Source organism: Lolium perenne, chromosome 3 (assembly GCF_019359855.2).
Source record: "Lolium perenne isolate Kyuss_39 chromosome 3, Kyuss_2.0, whole genome shotgun sequence".
Lineage (NCBI taxonomy): Eukaryota > Viridiplantae > Streptophyta > Magnoliopsida > Poales > Poaceae > Lolium > Lolium perenne.
This window is the reverse complement of record NC_067246.2, coordinates 342,570,545-342,586,335: the sequence shown is the minus strand read 5'-3', so window position 1 is coordinate 342,586,335 and position 15,791 is coordinate 342,570,545. Positions and strand designations below refer to the sequence as shown.

Sequence of the window (15,791 nt, the reverse complement as noted above, 5' to 3'; positions counted from 1 at the left end):
ATGTGGATGGCGGCGGCCGCGCGGGGCTCGTGCGATGCCAAAGGATGGCCGGATGGGTTTGTGTGCGTCGGGTGCGAGGGGATGAGATGTACTCCTATGGAAGGTTAGCGTGAAGAGAGGCGCGGAACTCTGGCGTAGGGAGGGGAGAACGAAGGACCGTGGACCGTGTGATGCAAGTGAATAGACGGTCTCGATTCGATTTTCCATCGGCACTTCGTGCCTTTATAAGTAGTAGAGATTTATGCTAGTAGTAGTTAGCAAAGCTACAAATTATAACATACTAGTCAATTATCCAGCAAAATTAAGGTGTAAAATACAAAGATAACCTGTGACAGAACTTGTCAATTATTCAGTAACAAGTGTTTGGAACGTCGCCACTGATGTATATTATCGTCATGAAATAAGTACTGAACATTCAACATGGCAACGAGACCACATAGTCAGATCAGCAGGCAAAATTCCCATACGAACTTCAAAAAATTGTGTTCCTGACTACATGATACATTTCATCTGCATGCGGTATTTGAACATAGTCGCTACAGACCTAACATCATTGGTTCATATGAGTAAAAAACAAAGAAATTTCCGAGTACATCGCCAGGGAGAGCTGTAATTGAGGGGAAGCTGCAAGTCTTTGTGTTAGGGTAGGGCACTATCTGAACGCTTGGAACCGCTTGCTAACAAATTCATATGGAGGGACTTTATCAACTGCACAAGGAGCAAGACAAGGAGGAATCCACATTAATTCATAAGCTGAATTTTGTCTTGCCAGAAATATTTGAAACCTAGAGGAAAAGGAAATTAAGGGGCATACCATCTCCATAGCTAGCCATTGTGGGTTGGGAAGATAACAACTTCTTAGCAAACACTGTAACATCGTCTAGGGTCAATTCATCCATACACTTCAGAAAAGAATCAATAGGCTTCCTGTGGTGATGCCAACAAACAAAAAGCAGGATCAGTGAGTTTCTGTGAGACAATATCGTGAAATATGGTTTCAACTGATGAAAATTGACTTACCTGCAACCATAAGTCAAAAGCTGCCGCCCTATATCTTCTGCAACAATTACCTGCAGTACAAAGTTCAGAGAGGGATATAAACTTTTTTAAATCATATATGATACCTGACAAGAAACAAGCTGGTTTTTGGCTCCAAACTTACTCTAGATTCAAGATTCATTAAAACAGATGAAATCGTTGAGTTTTTCGCGCGTGTCAGTTCAACCTCTGTCACTGAATACATGCAAATCAAATCATATTTTAGAACACGTGGTTCAGTGAATCCTCTGACAAATTTACCAGACAGAGTGGCTCATACCTTGTCCAGGCGTTGCGATAGCAGTCAGTTCCTTTATCGCGACATCAACAGCCTTTGCCACAAAATCTGGTGGCTGGAACAATTAAAAATGGACAAGAAATAACATTAAACATCCTATCAAAAACGAAAAGCCAAAGCCAGCGACATTAAAATATCAAAATCCAAACCACCATGTTTCATGCTAGAATTAACCATTATAAGATGGCATACATTGATACGTATTAGCATCATAGCTTCCCTATGAGAAAGCAAAAAAAACAAATAGAGCTCACATGAAATATACAATCATCACGTTAACTTTTTTAAGGAAATCATCATGTAATTGTGTACAAACACTAATTCACATCTAAGTTCTCTTCAGCTTCTACTGGGTTGTTTCACAATCATATATCACCAGCAGGAAGTCACTAGAGAGTGGAAGTCATGTTGGGGGAAAAGCAGGCATGCTAACACGATAATAAAAGTAGATGTAGGAAAGGTCCTGATGCACAACACAGGAAAGCAATACTTAAGTCCACAAATTGACGTCGATGGATTAGCTCACCGTTGTCAAGTAGATGCCAAAGAGGCCACTGGTATCATATACATTACTAAATGCTGAAAATGCTTGGACTTCGTGATATTTAGTCAGGACTCTCAAGTCTGCAAGGAAACAACAGTCAAACTTAGCCTTTTCCATAAAGCATTCGCCCCCTTAAAAGATTAAATAACCAAACTGCAAAAGATAAACTAGATAGTTCAGTCATTGGCACTATGCTGAAATCTAAAAAACAGTTACTGGAACAACCACAATCTAATTAGTTTACACTACGGCAAACCTACTAGAGATAAACAATGCAGTGTGTTCATGACTTACAAAGTCGTGAATGCATCCCTTTTCCAGGACCACCAGAAGAAAATGAGCCACCACCACCCATTAAGGTCTTCAACATATGATTGTCGTTGCATAAGAATATTCAGGAATTAATTGTTAGAATATGAAGATGCAGATGTCAATATAAACCAGATCATTACTATCAAATACTCAATCCTTAGCTATACCTGTATGACGGTCATAGTTGTAACATCTCTCTCTTGAAGCCAGCCACCTGGCACTTCAAATGCCAACGCAACATGTGTCATCTGCAGGCAAAGAGATGAAGAAAATTTCAAGCTAGAACATAAGGGGACCTCAAAACTCAAAAGGGAACATTCGGTTAGAAAATACATTACATCTGATTCTGCTGAGTGCCTGAAATCACCACCTGTATATGTCGACTTTGGTGTTTCCATAGGGGATCCCTTGTGCCAATCAGACATCAAAGGTTCTGCAACATCCAACAAGTGTTGATGGTCAACACCTGACGCTGCTAGAACCAAACGATCAGCAGTGAAGTTTTCCTGTATAGAAATAGCAACTCTTCACGTTTTTTGAACGAAGCATATTCATCGAATTGTAGAGTATGTCAAAACAATCCTATGGTATCTAAGGTATTGCGAGACAGCAGCATGCACGGTTTCGGCATGCTCTACAAACAATCATGATTTGTAGTCTGTACATAAAGTTGTAGAGTTAGCACAATCCTGTTTATTATTTTAAATTCTATCGCTGTGGCTGGCAGCCTGGCACTGGATCAGTTGTATACAAATCAGTTACTATAATTTATTATGTGATAACTAGAAAAATATAAAGAAACCTTGGAAACTACATATACAGAGTAGTGAGAAAAGTATACGAAGCAAAGTGAGCAAATGATGTTACATGGTCACGAGCATGTTGTTATCATACAGATATTCAGATACATGGTCATTCTAGCAAAAACTATGTAAATGCGAGCAGCTAAGGAGCAAAGTCATGTCCATGATACGAATGCAGAAGTCAAAAGTCAGAAGCATTACGTGATAAAACTTTTTAATAATATCGGCATTGATTGTCTCAAGAGCCTCCTCGGGGCATATAAGCGGGTTTGCAATAGCGCCCTCGTATCCAACAAGGTTAAGCACTTCCTGGAGAAACCTCTCGGGGTTCTTCTGCATCTCCTGGACATCTTCTCGAGCGAGGGCCAGCTGAAAAGCAAGCAGCACATCAACCACAATAATCAGCGCCCACAACAAACCAGTTACAGGTTGTGACAGAGACACTGTACCCATGAAAATGTTCAGTACCTGCCGGTCCACCTCCTCCTGGAGGAAGAGCGGGTTGCGGACCGAGTCGAGGAGCAGCTCGACGGCCTGGGGTATGTACGCCTTGAGCGTGTCGTAGCTGTACACCATCTGCTCCCGGGACGCGGAGGCGCCGACGTTTCCCCCCGTGGCCTCCACCTCCTGCACGATCCGCATGTGGCTCCGGTGCGCCGTGTCCTTGAACGCCAGCTTCTCCAGCAGGTGCGTGACGCCGGCGGACTCTGCTGACTCGTGGATCGAGCCCGACGCCACGAACACCCCCACGCACGCCGACGGGCCCTGCCGCGGCACGGAGCGTCAGCGGTTGCGGGAGGAGATGGTGTGGGATTGGAAGGGGGAGGGGGTTGTGGTCGTACCGGGAGGTCCTCGGAGGCGACGCGCACGCCGTTGGGGAGCGTGGTGACGCGGGTCGGGAGGCGCGTGAGCTTGTCGGGGAGGCTCGGCGGGAGGTCCAGCCCCGGCAGAGGGCGCAGCAGCGAGGTCGTCCGCGCGGCCGAGGCGGCGCCGGAGAGCCGTCGCGTCGGCGCGCCTTGGACCTCGCGCCGCCCCAGCGGCCGCGACGCCTCGCATAGCTGCAATCCATCCGCGCAACCGTGAGACGAGCAGGCAGGCAAGGGGGCGAAGACGACTAACCCGTACAGATAGAGAAGCGGGAGGCGGTTGGCACCTTCCTGAGCAGGCGAGCGGAGGAGCGCAGCCGGAGCATCGCGGCGGCGGGTGGAGGAGGGAGCCGCCGGCGAGGAGGGGGAGCAGCTGCTGCCGTGGAGGAGGGGAAGAAGGGGAAAAGAATAGTTTGGGTTCGATTTGGTTTGCTGGGCCGTAGGGTTATTAGTGCTCCTCCACTGGGCCTGAACCTATCTTGGGCCTGGCAGAAAGAGCCCAAGAGAATTCATGGTTCTTCGTCGCCGCCTTATCCTCGGAGCAGCAGACGAAGGCCACGGACCGCTGCTCTCGCTCTCCACTGTTTTTTCCTCTTCTCCGGCTCTCATGGAGGCCGCCATGCTCGTGGCTCCGCAGCCTTCCCTGCTGTTCTCGCCGGCGAGGGGCGGGCCGTCCACGAGGTGCTGCGCCGTTGCCGGCGCCGGCGGCCGCGCTAAGGTTGGTTGAGTGCTCGCTTACTTCCTCTTCTTGGAAATCCTAGTCAGAGGATCGAGGTAGTACCTGGATTTCGCCCTGTTATTTTTTACATTCATTATCCTTTCGATCAGGACATGGAGACGCGGCCGGAAGCAAGAAGCGAGGGCACGCCGTGCAAGCCGATCACCAGAGGAGCTCACGGCCACCTGCTATCCATGGCCACAACGGCGGCGGCCATTACGAGCACGGCCGCCCTGCCGTGCCACGCCGCACCGGCGGCGTACGAGCCAACGCAGCTACACTACGGGGCGGCGATGGTGGTGCTGGGCGACCTGGACCCGGCGACGGCGAAGGTGGTGATCGGGGTGGCGGGGCCGGCGCTGTCGGCGCTGGGGTTCCTGTTCATCGCGCGGATCGTCATGTCGTGGTACCCGAGGCTGCCGGTCACCAAGTTCCCCTACGTGCTGGCGTACGCGCCCACCGAGCCCATCCTCGCCGCCACCAGGAAGCTCATCCCGCCGCTCGGCGGCGTCGACGTCACGCCGGTAGTCTGGTTCGGACTCGTCAGCTTCCTCAGCGAGATCCTCGTCGGGCCGCAGGGCCTCCTCGTCCTCCTCTCCCAGCAGGTCTCCAAGTAGCTTTTAGCTTAGGAAAGCACTGTATTTTTGTTTCTATACATTCTCTGGCCGATGTAAATGAGCTCGTGTGTGTACGATCGTTTCAACAGAGGGGAAAGATAACAGTTCTGTAATAGCTTGCTAGTTCGAATTTGAGTTTGAACTTTTCCATAAGAAACAGTTCAGCTTAGTTGAGTGGGAATGAGAACCTGCAGGAGCTGGGCTGAACTGTTTCTCGACTCATCCCCAGTCTCGGAGACTAGCAGCAAAGCTGCACATTCCCAGCTGAAACAAAATGAAAAGGAGTTGCCTTTTGTTGCCAAGAAGAAATATGCACAAGTTGCAACAGGTGGCCTTAAAATAGGAGTTGTGAAAACGGTCCAATTTAATTCGTATAATCCCAGAGTATACGAAATCGACACAGCAAGTCCCAGAGTTGGGATTGCAACCACTACTCAGTGGATTACTATTAATATTAAAAAAGAAAAGTCCCAGAGTTGATGCCAAAACAACAGTTTCAGAATCAACATCCAACTCGCAGAAAATAGAGCAAGAACAGTGCAAGGCAACTGACATCAGGAAGATGGAATTATACTAGCCACCGTTTACAAGGGCACACTTCGTGCCCGTGTGTATAAAAATAATTGCTACACGCCACCAGTCATTTTTGGTGGCAAATGTCATCTCACAGTGTGTTCTGTATGAGACCAACAATATTATGTACCATGCTATCCTGCCAAAATAACAACATTTCCCTTCTACGACCCATGTATATTTTTCCTGCTCTATCTCCAATCGGATGCTGCCGTCCTGGCTTTATAGGCAGCAGCTGATGACTATTTTACTGTAAGTTAGTATACATTTGAGAGTGGCTAAAGGCGCAGCCACCGACTACTGGTTGATTGCACACAGCTCCCACTTTCCTTCGCCGTCAATGAGTTTCAGCTCCAGTGAATGGAAGGGTATGAGAGCAGGCCTCTGTGAAACAGGTACATGAGAGAAAACTTCAGCAACACACACTTCACAATAAGAAAAATGCAAACAACAAATAAACCCCAATTCGCCATTGTTGTCTCGACGCGAGAGGCTGGGGATAAATTATGAATAGAGTACTTACTTGTGAGGAAGTAACCACAGTTATACCCATGTCAGTTGCTAGCCTGTACAAATGCTCCTCGACATCGACACTTGTGGCACTGCAGCAAGTATATGGTTTTAAGCACAGGGGTTCATAAACGAAATGTAGGTACAGCAAATATTGGCATACAAAACGTACTTGGTGCACTCGTCAAGGATACCGAATTTGGGACGGTGAAAGAACAAACGAGCCTGGAAAGCAAGTAAATATTCCCAGTTAACACCCAATTTAGTTCATGAGAAGGTATAGAGATTAGGTTGAAACACACTGTAAGTGTTAACCACTGACCATGCCTAGCCGCTGCTGTTCTCCCAACGACAAAATATCTTCCCAATTGGGGGTAGCATCCCAGCCTTCTCTTTCGAGAAGATAGACCAAACGCACACTCTCTAGAATTGTCCTCAGGTGATCATCCAACAACCCGGAAGCAGCAGACCCGCCACCTGCATCACCGAGATTTATAGTATCATGTTACTAGAAATAAATTTCAAACCTTGCTCATAGCAGTACAGGAGAAGGTCAGCGTACTAAAACTTTGTTTGAAATACCAATTTTACATTTGATGCATCTTTCAAATTTAGTATAGGAGGTTTATAAATGTCTGTTCCACAGGTTAAGATACATAATCTAAATGCGACACTTAGATGTTTGCCATTGCAGAGTTAGGTCGCACTTACTTGTTTTGAATAATGTAACCATCTTCGCCTCTGCCTCCTTACGTGAGAGAGGATAGATGATTTGATCCCTCAAGGTTCCAAGACAAGTATATGGACGCTGAGGAACATGAAATATCCCTTCAGACGGCACGGTGAGTCTTCCAGAAGCTACAGGCCACAAGCCTTGAAGCACCCTAAAAATGGAACTCTTTCCACTGCCATTTGGACCTTCAGAAGACATCATCGCAGATATTAGAAACACATTGTTATTTTAATTGATATTAGAAACACATTGTTGACGTGCTGCTAAATACAAGGTCAAACAGAAGCTGTCAGATGACATACCAGTAACAAGAAGGCTTTTTCCTTGAGACACATCACAAGACAATTGGCTAGCCAATAGCTTTTGCGATGGGGTCACAATATCAACATCACGGAATGAAATAGTTTCTTCAGATGCCACACTGATAACATTTGAAGGCATGACAGCATCTAGAAAAACAACAGTCATATTCAGGTGCAATTCATAGCCTCAAGATACCACAAGGCAAAAGCTTTAACTTTGATAAATTCATCAACTGAGTATTAACATAATAATTCAGCAGCTGATAAATTTGATGAACAGACTTCCAGGCAATGTCAAGGTGGTCAACAATACTTTTCGAGAAAACTCAAAGGAATCTTTGAGTTTCATTTCATTGAAAAGATAGAACTTGTTACACGCCTCCTAAGAGGTTGGGCAGGGTTAAATTAAGCGCTACTAAACGCACGCTTAAGTGCGCCTAGGCGCCGAGCGGAAGCAAAATGCCTATCACGTAATTGCGCTTAGCGCTTTAATCATTCAGAAAAGGAAAAGGCAGAGGCAAAACGCTCGCTCAGCGCTTAACAGAACCTTGATAATGAGTAATCACTGGAGTACCAGGGTTTCTACAATCAGTAATGCTGGTACTTCTTAGACAGTTATGGAACTTAATTGTTTTAAAGGAGCAGAGATGTTGCACTGAAGGATATCAAATAGCCAGCAAATGGTAGAAAAACTGACGGGTTTTTGCAGTGTCTAGAGAAATTCCATGTACATACACCGAATTTTAATTTCTTTTACCTCCAATCACGAATTTATCATATTGGAATCTACACTGACAATTTTTCATAGTTGGACGAAGTTTACAAATATAACACTAGACTGAACATGCTCAAATGATACTAGACTGAACATGATCAAATGATACTAGACTGAACATGCTCAAATGAAATTTATCGTATGGACGGTTAGTGCTCATAATTTCAGTTCAAGGGAATGTGGCAAAATACACAATGGTTAACCAAAATAGGAGTTATCCTGTTGATATGTAAGATCAGTTTATATTCAAATGGCATAGCTTACTGACCCAAACATATGCTGTGGGTATACAACAGGTTGGTAATAAATTAGAATATTTAAAATAAAAATTAGATCATTGGCATGACATCACACTGGCAATGAAGTTCAGTCCACTGAAACTTACTGCTTTGTGATGCCTGTAGAAGCTCCTCGAGTTCAAAGATCCTATTAATACCACCAGAAAGTTCAAGAAATTTCTTATGCAACTCGAGAATGTCACCAAAAGCTATGAAGCTTTGTGACACTACAGATGCCAAGAACCGCAGTGCATGTGCTAACTCTCCTGTAATTTCAAAATGAGATATTGTAAAATTATATATGCAAAATTTCGAAAAAATGGATCCATTTCAAGATTTATCAACCTTGAGTTGAAGTCAAAGCTCGGTCCCCCTTGTGTTCCAAAGCATATAACATACTCAGTCCCCATGTCACATTATGAGGCAACTGCTTCGTCACGAAATCATCAAAAATACCATAAAGCCATCTTTTCCTCAAAAGAATCTTCGAGTGGTTAAGCAATGTGTTGAATTTAGCTTCAACCATCTGATTTATAAGAAAATAATAACAAAGTGAGGGCATATAATTTTACTAACACATGCCAGATGTGGAGATGAAGCTACAGAGTTCAGTTTTTATTCACATCTATTTGCAGAAGATATTGGTGATTGAACTACATATGAGTCATTTAGAATAAAGATTCCAAGTTTCACAACAAATAAAAATAAACATAATATTTACAAGAATCAGAATACATTAAGTGCACAAATCTTAAGGAGCATGAATAACTCACAGCTCTTTCCCTTGATCCGCCACCAAAGAATGCAATTGACTCAGCATGTGTCCGCAGTCTTGCATGCATGAACCTTGTACACATATTACAAGGTCAATAATGGGAGCTCATTATGTTACAAGAAACCAAATTCGCAGATATCCAACGAACTATGAGACTAACCTGAAAGAACCTTCAAGCTCTTGTTCTTGGTTTGAAAGATCACCAAAGTCAGGGGAAACGGCTCTTAGAAAACCAAGCCCTAGCAACATGTATGCGTACAGAATTGCAACTCCTCTTCTCCCAGATAAAACCTTCATTCTCCATGTAAACCTGGCGAACGGCAGTAGCTTAACTATGAAAAACTGATTAACAGAAGAACACCTAAGCAACACAAAAGTCCACGGAGTACTCACCAAAGAATGTCAACTAGTGGTTTCACCATTCCAGTAACTAAGCCAGCAAGATCATTGGTCAATTTCTCCACATCACGTGTTATTCTTTGGTCTGCATCAATATCTACGCCTGTCATGTTAAATACCTGCAAAAGTGAGATCAAGCTACTCAGCTATTACGCATCATGACAGAAATACTAGCATCAATTAAAGGGGAAACACTGCTACAGATTGGAACAACATGACTTGTAAATAGTACATTCTATTGGGGCAATTTACCTTGTAAAAAGCATTTCTTCTCAAATAATATGCAAGTAGGTGGTTGGTCATGCGAATTCGCCATCCAAGAGCAATCTTTGAGGTAAGGTTTCTGTAAGGAAATAATTAATCAGGCCATGTAATCAATTGTGTGAAAACAACTACCAATGTAAGAAAATGGTAAAATAAATGTGACCATGAAAGTGGTGCTGGTTCTTGTAGCAAGACCACATGAGGTAACATACAATTATGCTTCAGAAAGCATAATACTCCCATTGTCCACAAAAGGATGTCTCAACTTTGTCTAGATACTTGTGTCGATACATGGGAATTTAGACAAAGTTGAGACATCCTTTTTAGTACGGAGGGAGTATTATTGTCAAATGGATAGTAAATATAAAAAAGTCTGGATGCTTAGTTAGAAGAAAACATTGTGACGGGCGCATTATCATTATCAAAGTTCAAAGCTTCCTGGGAACAAACTTCAAAATCGTGAAACCAAAATTTACCTCAGTGATGGTGCCACAATTGAATTTGCAGCACTTTGCATTACACTGATCCCAATCAACCGAATGAAGGCAGCCTTGTCCTGCTCCAGGACATACTTAACACTAGTTCCTGTCAAGATGTGCACAATGTAAATTAATGGTACACTAGAAGTTCCAGCTCTTGAAGTAATGGAAGACACACAAAGAGCAAACCATTTAGTGAAGCTATACGATCTGATATCCAAGTCCGGGAGAGTACAAGTACTGCAACAGCAAGCAATTGACCCCCTTGCTTATCAATTATTTTAGGAACCTGACAAATAATCAAGAATATCATTAGAATGAAATGTCAAATAAAAATCATCAATAGATTAGGAAATGTAACAGTGTACCAGTATTTTAGACATTGCGGCAACTCTGGCAGGCAAAGGTCTCGGTGAGCACTGTAACTGTGGGATCAGATGTGGTTGTTCTGTGGATTCTATTTCCGTATTAGGGGAAGTAGCTATGACCTGTGTTGAATAAGAATGTTCCTTTGGACCCGATAAAGAATTTCCCTGGCAAATGAAATGTGTTAAAGAGTGACAAGTCAAAGAACAACAATAGCAGAACAGACAATATGAAATCATAACTACCTTCGAATTGGACCTAAAAGCCCTTTGAACAGCAAGTGCATCAGATTTGCGCTCAGTTTCTGATGACTTCAATATATCAACCTCGGAATCAGTACGAAGGAAGGAGCCATTTCTACAAAAACAAGAGGATCACAGAAAATTAAGATTTTTAAAACCATCATGTCAAAGAAACAAAAAGGAAATCAAACTTTCATGAATATAACCTGTTATGTTGAACTGTCCACCCTCCTTCACCATCCAAGGACAAAACGACGTCATGAAATGCAACTAATGCTGGACGATGAGATATTGTTATGCATGATGTGCCCATTGCTCGAACCCTTTTGCAGAATCGTTCTTCCATATCAGTTGTTACAGCACTAGTACACTCATCCAGGATGGCAAACTTGGGCTTATGGTAGAACAATCTGGCCATTCCCAATCTTTGCTGCTCACCGAGAGACAACTCATCACCCCAGTTAACTTCCTTGTCGAGAGGGTAGCGCTCTAGCAAGTATTCCAAATCAACCTGAGAAAGAAAAAGGCAACAGTAAGTCTCCAGAAAAGTTTATTAACTACTTACTCAGGATAAAGAAAGCACACAAACAAAATGAATGGGATATAGCTCGGCCAGCATATTAGTTTAAGTATGATTACATTCTTTAGAAGATCCACCATACCACCGTAGCTAAGTGGTTCGGTTTCCTGATCTGCTGTAAGTGGATAGATTAGCTGGTCACGAAGTGTTCCAACAGCTGTATATGGTCGCTGCGGGACATAAAAGATTTCCTTGTTAAGATTAGAACCAACACCAGGTTTGACAATGTGGCCAGACACAAGTGGCCACAGGCCACCAAGAACACGGAAAAGAGAGCTTTTTCCACTACCATTGGGGCCTGAAATAACAGCAGACACATAACAAGATTAAGTTCCCATTACAGCCATGATTCCAGAACAGATTTCGGGGGGCAAATATTTGATAGATAATTAGAGACGTTACCAGTGATCAAAAGATTAGAACCCGACTCCACCCGGAGAGTTAAATCGTCAACCAAGACATTCCCAGAGGGTGTCACCACCTGTAAGAAACAGTTATTTATATCTTGGTATCGAACAGACATAAGAATCGGTATATGCTCCCAACATCATACTTACCTTAACACCTGAAAATTCTATATAGTTTGCCTCACTAATATAATTTTTGGCAGAAGAATTTTGACTCAACGATTTGTCGCGAACCCCAGATAGCTCACGTGAAACATCCAGTAACTCATGTATACGGTCTGCATAGCCACTGTCAAGCAGAGAGTTTATCAGCATGAACTTATATATACTAGCAGGATGGAAGTCTAACTGAAGAGAAAACACAACCTTAAGTTGCCTAATGCTCTAATTTTTAACACTGTTGAGAAACATAAAAGCAAATTACCAATGTATTCCCTCCATCCTATAATACAAGATGTTATAATAACCAGTATAGTCCTATATGGGACGGAAGGAGTACTTAAAAGCCAGAAACTAATATTTTTATATTTAATTCCAGGAAAGTACCTAAGAGGGGCCTAGAGACCAATTCTGGATAGCAAAGTACTAGAGAGATTCTTACTGATGACGTGACTGGTGAATAGATAACTACTTTAAATAAACAAATATCATCTCAAGCGTAAATAAAAGTTAAAGATACGAAATATGAGTCAAATGATGTCATAAGAATTATAAAATATTGTGCGCAAACAGTCAATGGAAGCCATGAACATGTATATGCAAACATTAATACATTAGATCATTCACAACAATGAAATTACAGAAATTTACAGCTACTAGCTTGGAAAAATATCAACCTTGACATAGGTGCCCAAGGGGATAGTACATTTACCTGAGAAGATTTAAACGCCTTGAACTGGTAGAAAGGGTACCAAGAGACTGAAATAATGATATTATCACACTTGTGTGATATCGAAGATTGCTCAACATCTCTGCCCGTCCTAAGGTAGATGAATCAGAAGGTTTAAGATGACCCGCAAAGAATGGTTCAACAATCAAGATAACTCCCACAGTGGCACCAAGATACTTCAGAAGAAAATCTTGAATCATGCCAAACCACCAGTTCTCATGAAGAACAATATTCAAGTGCCGCACAAGAGCCTGGAACCGCTGCATAATGTGTGATTCTTCTCTATTCTCACCACCATAAAATGCCACACTCTCAGCATGAGTTCTCAGTCGTGAATGAACCTGCCGATATTCCCCTTCTAGCTGTTGTTCCATGCCTTTCAACTTCCCAAAAGCAGGAGAAAACTTTCTAATTAAGCCACCCGCACCAAGTACATATGCCTGAAAGCAATTGGATATTAACACTGTATCTATTTAAGGAGTAGGCTAGTTGCCATAATATCACACTATACACTAACATTAGGGCAGCATAGTGCCCTCTGAATAGATGAGCATTTTTCTTTAACCATAAGAATTTCCACATCATACTAAAATCAATAAGGCCAACAGCCATTCAAACTGAATTTATTTACCAGAATCCAGAGAACATATTTCGGACTTGCATAAGAACTGATGCGCCAGATGTATATTAACCCATCTGCAACTGCAATCAGATCATCCTGTACAAGTTCACTCAGTCCTGAGCAGAACTTTGGAATATCACTAGCAATCCTCTGTTCTGGGTTTGAGATCCGATGATCTACATGAGAGATCTTGTAGTAAACCATATTCTGGACAAAAGAAGGAAAATCAGTAAGTTATAGGAAATATGTGGTTCAAAGCAGGAAAAATCAGCAATTGAATAAACTATGAACTAATAAAGTTATCGAATTTCACATGATAATCTCTAGAATAAGAGGTAATGAACAGATACGATGATTGCATAGAACGCTTCATTCACTTTTTTCTGTGAATTGCAGAAAGACAAGTGACTTCACTTAACTCTTGAGTTACATAGCCTCCATATACTTTTCTTTTCCTTTCGAGAAAACGCAAAGGACCTTTGTGTTTCATTTCATTGAATAGAAAGAGTTTGTTACATTCCTCCTAGGAGGGAGAGTTTACAGAGCTAAAAAAGATGTCAATGTACATCCCAGGTCCATATACTTCAGCACTATATTATTTTTGCATGATCAGGTATATCATGGCCAATAGAAATATTAGTCCTTTCAGCTGTCATGTGTAGCACTAGTTGCTGGTTGCAAGTCTATGATCTCATAATTCACCAATAATGCTCCACAGACAAACTGAATTATGTCGGCTCATCTCAGAGGGTAACAAAGGTTTGCAGTACATATGACAGTGCATATAGTACGGATATTTCAACTTTATAAGCAATATACCTCAAAGTAATCAGCATGGATGAGATCTGTCAAAATTTTCTTGAAGCGCAAGCCTAAGGACCCTGTCAAATACTTTGAGGTCTGATATATCGTGGACTGAAGGAAGCATAATAGAAGATTTTCAATAATAAGGCGTGTGAAGGTCGGAACACGCCGAAGAAACGCGGATTTGAACAAATATCCTTGAACTTTTGCTAATCTGTGACCGATGGCTGTCCGCAACACCTGCAGAAAGTTCACTGGTTAAAAATGCTCTGCATGCAGTTGCACAAGCCTGGATACAGTATCACTTTATACAGATAAGCTCCGTAATGACTGAACTATGATACAACTTATTATAAATAGTCAGAGATCTAGTAAGCTACAAAAAAAATATTATTAAACTCTACAACATCGGCGATGATAGACTACAATTGGGAATGCACTAAACATCAAAATATGCTAGGGGGAATCTTCAAATAGAATATGCTAGGGGGGATCTTCAAATAGTACCTACGGACCATACAAATTCTGATACTCAGAGAAGCACTATCGATATGTCAAGGAAGGAAACGGGCAGACTGGAGAGATTTAAGAACTTACTGCTGTTAACATTAAGCCGAGAAGGTAATTCGTTCCACTTGGACCAATCTTCTTGACTAAAATTGCAGCCAGGAAATGTAACGATTTCAATAGATTCTTCTTTTTCCTTGGTTTTACCACTTTACCATCAACGCCATTTTGACTAGTGCTGGCTTTACTCCCAGTATGTCCATTTGCATCAGTACAAGACTTTTCTTCCTTATGTTTCCTCCGTCGACTTGACTGTGCATATGCTAAAGTTCCACCAGCAAGTAGTGCGCCAGAAACAACTGCAAGCGTTCTCCTGAATGTGGTTTGAGAGGAAGAAGCATAAGATAACTTAATAAGAACTAGAAATTGGTTAACTGAATCCAGAGAAACTGTTTTGGTGATCAGCACACCTTCTTGTAGACAAGAGGTTTCGCCCATGCTCTGTTAGTTGCAGCAGCTGAAGCGATGACATTTCTGCGAGATTGCCCCCTCGAAGCAGAGAAATAGACAGCGAAAACTAGAAGGCTAAGCTGTATGGATATCTTGACGATCAACAGGACAGAAATGTTGGCAAGCAAGGGTGCCGCCTGTCGCAGTACAGCATAGATGAATCCAATTTGAATCTGCAAAAATTAAAAGGCCACAGTTATACAGCGATCCATAGTGGATTGCATTGCAGATATGTTTGCTAGGAAAATGTGAAGACGGCTTGACAACCGAGAAGATCTAAACAGCCCATAAAGCTAGCTGAACACAACATGTTGGGAAAGTTTTGGGAGGGGAAACAACTGATATCTTCAACAGGGTAATGTAACCTGAGCTCTACGCCCTGCCCTCAATCATGAAGAACGCTGGTAAGGAGCTGCATGCCTGCATGTTGCCCATGCCCACAGGACCTAGCCAGTATGCAAACCGAGTGCAGCAACTGAGCAGTGAGCACCCTGCAAATTCCCCTGCTCCCTAGCAGCCAATACAATGGTGCAGTTAGCATCATCAGCAGACTACAAGCCCCACAAATAAACCGGTACGT

At 42.7% G+C, this 15,791-nt stretch overlaps 3 protein-coding genes across 3 annotated transcripts; 1 reads left to right on the top strand and 2 right to left on the bottom strand.

The window, feature by feature from the left end:
- Positions 1–360: 360 nt before the first annotated feature.
- Positions 361–4,304, bottom strand: LOC127346040 (mitochondrial-processing peptidase subunit alpha). Its single transcript, XM_051372570.2, has 13 exons — positions 4,149–4,304; positions 3,838–4,053; positions 3,464–3,760; positions 3,197–3,364; positions 2,531–2,698; positions 2,360–2,440; positions 2,175–2,241; positions 1,863–1,960; positions 1,319–1,391; positions 1,163–1,233; positions 1,021–1,070; positions 815–927; positions 361–708 (listed from the first exon to the last, which is right to left on the bottom strand). Exons 1-13 carry the CDS (start codon positions 4,185–4,187, stop codon positions 653–655), a joined length of 1,497 nt encoding a protein of 498 aa, XP_051228530.1. The 5' UTR covers positions 4,188–4,304; the 3' UTR covers positions 361–652.
- Positions 4,305–4,404: 100 nt separating this feature from the next.
- On the top strand, positions 4,405–5,309 carry LOC127346041 (protein COFACTOR ASSEMBLY OF COMPLEX C SUBUNIT B CCB3, chloroplastic). Its single transcript, XM_051372571.2, has 2 exons — positions 4,405–4,579; positions 4,690–5,309. The coding sequence occupies exons 1-2, from the start codon at positions 4,469–4,471 to the stop codon at positions 5,194–5,196; spliced, it is 618 nt and encodes a 205-aa protein (XP_051228531.1). The 5' UTR covers positions 4,405–4,468; the 3' UTR covers positions 5,197–5,309.
- Positions 5,310–5,742: 433 nt separating this feature from the next.
- Positions 5,743–15,384, bottom strand: LOC127346039 (ABC transporter D family member 1). Its single transcript, XM_051372569.1, has 25 exons — positions 15,172–15,384; positions 14,792–15,074; positions 14,210–14,434; positions 13,400–13,597; positions 12,751–13,208; positions 12,030–12,168; positions 11,875–11,953; positions 11,532–11,770; positions 11,099–11,403; positions 10,896–11,007; positions 10,653–10,817; positions 10,474–10,573; positions 10,282–10,390; positions 9,794–9,884; positions 9,536–9,660; positions 9,303–9,452; positions 9,141–9,213; positions 8,713–8,893; positions 8,475–8,633; positions 7,315–7,461; positions 6,991–7,197; positions 6,602–6,756; positions 6,452–6,504; positions 6,293–6,371; positions 5,743–6,153 (listed from the first exon to the last, which is right to left on the bottom strand). Exons 1-25 carry the CDS (start codon positions 15,231–15,233, stop codon positions 6,067–6,069), a joined length of 3,981 nt encoding a protein of 1,326 aa, XP_051228529.1. The 5' UTR covers positions 15,234–15,384; the 3' UTR covers positions 5,743–6,066.
- Positions 15,385–15,791: the final 407 nt, after the last annotated feature.

Coding starts and splice junctions, on each gene's coding strand:
- LOC127346040 (XM_051372570.2), bottom strand. CDS start 4,187: ATGCTCCGGCTGCGCTCCTCCGCTCGCCTGCTCAGGAAG. Junction 3,365..3,463: donor AGGAGGAGGTGGACCGGCAG/GTACTGAACATT, acceptor CTTGCTTTTCAG/CTGGCCCTCGCTCGAGAAGA. Junction 2,242..2,359: donor CAACTATGACCGTCATACAG/GTATAGCTAAGG, acceptor CATATGTTGAAG/ACCTTAATGGGTGGTGGTGG.
- LOC127346041 (XM_051372571.2), top strand. CDS start 4,469: ATGGAGGCCGCCATGCTCGTGGCTCCGCAGCCTTCCCTGCTGTTCTCG. Junction 4,580..4,689: donor GCGCCGGCGGCCGCGCTAAG/GTTGGTTGAGTG, acceptor CCTTTCGATCAG/GACATGGAGACGCGGCCGGA.
- LOC127346039 (XM_051372569.1), bottom strand. CDS start 15,233: ATGTCATCGCTTCAGCTGCTGCAACTAACAGAGCATGGGCGAAACCTC. Junction 13,209..13,399: donor AATATGTTCTCTGGATTCTG/GTAAATAAATTC, acceptor AATTGCTTTCAG/GCATATGTACTTGGTGCGGG. Junction 11,404..11,531: donor TGGTGGATCTTCTAAAGAAT/GTAATCATACTT, acceptor TTTCTTTCTCAG/GTTGATTTGGAATACTTGCT.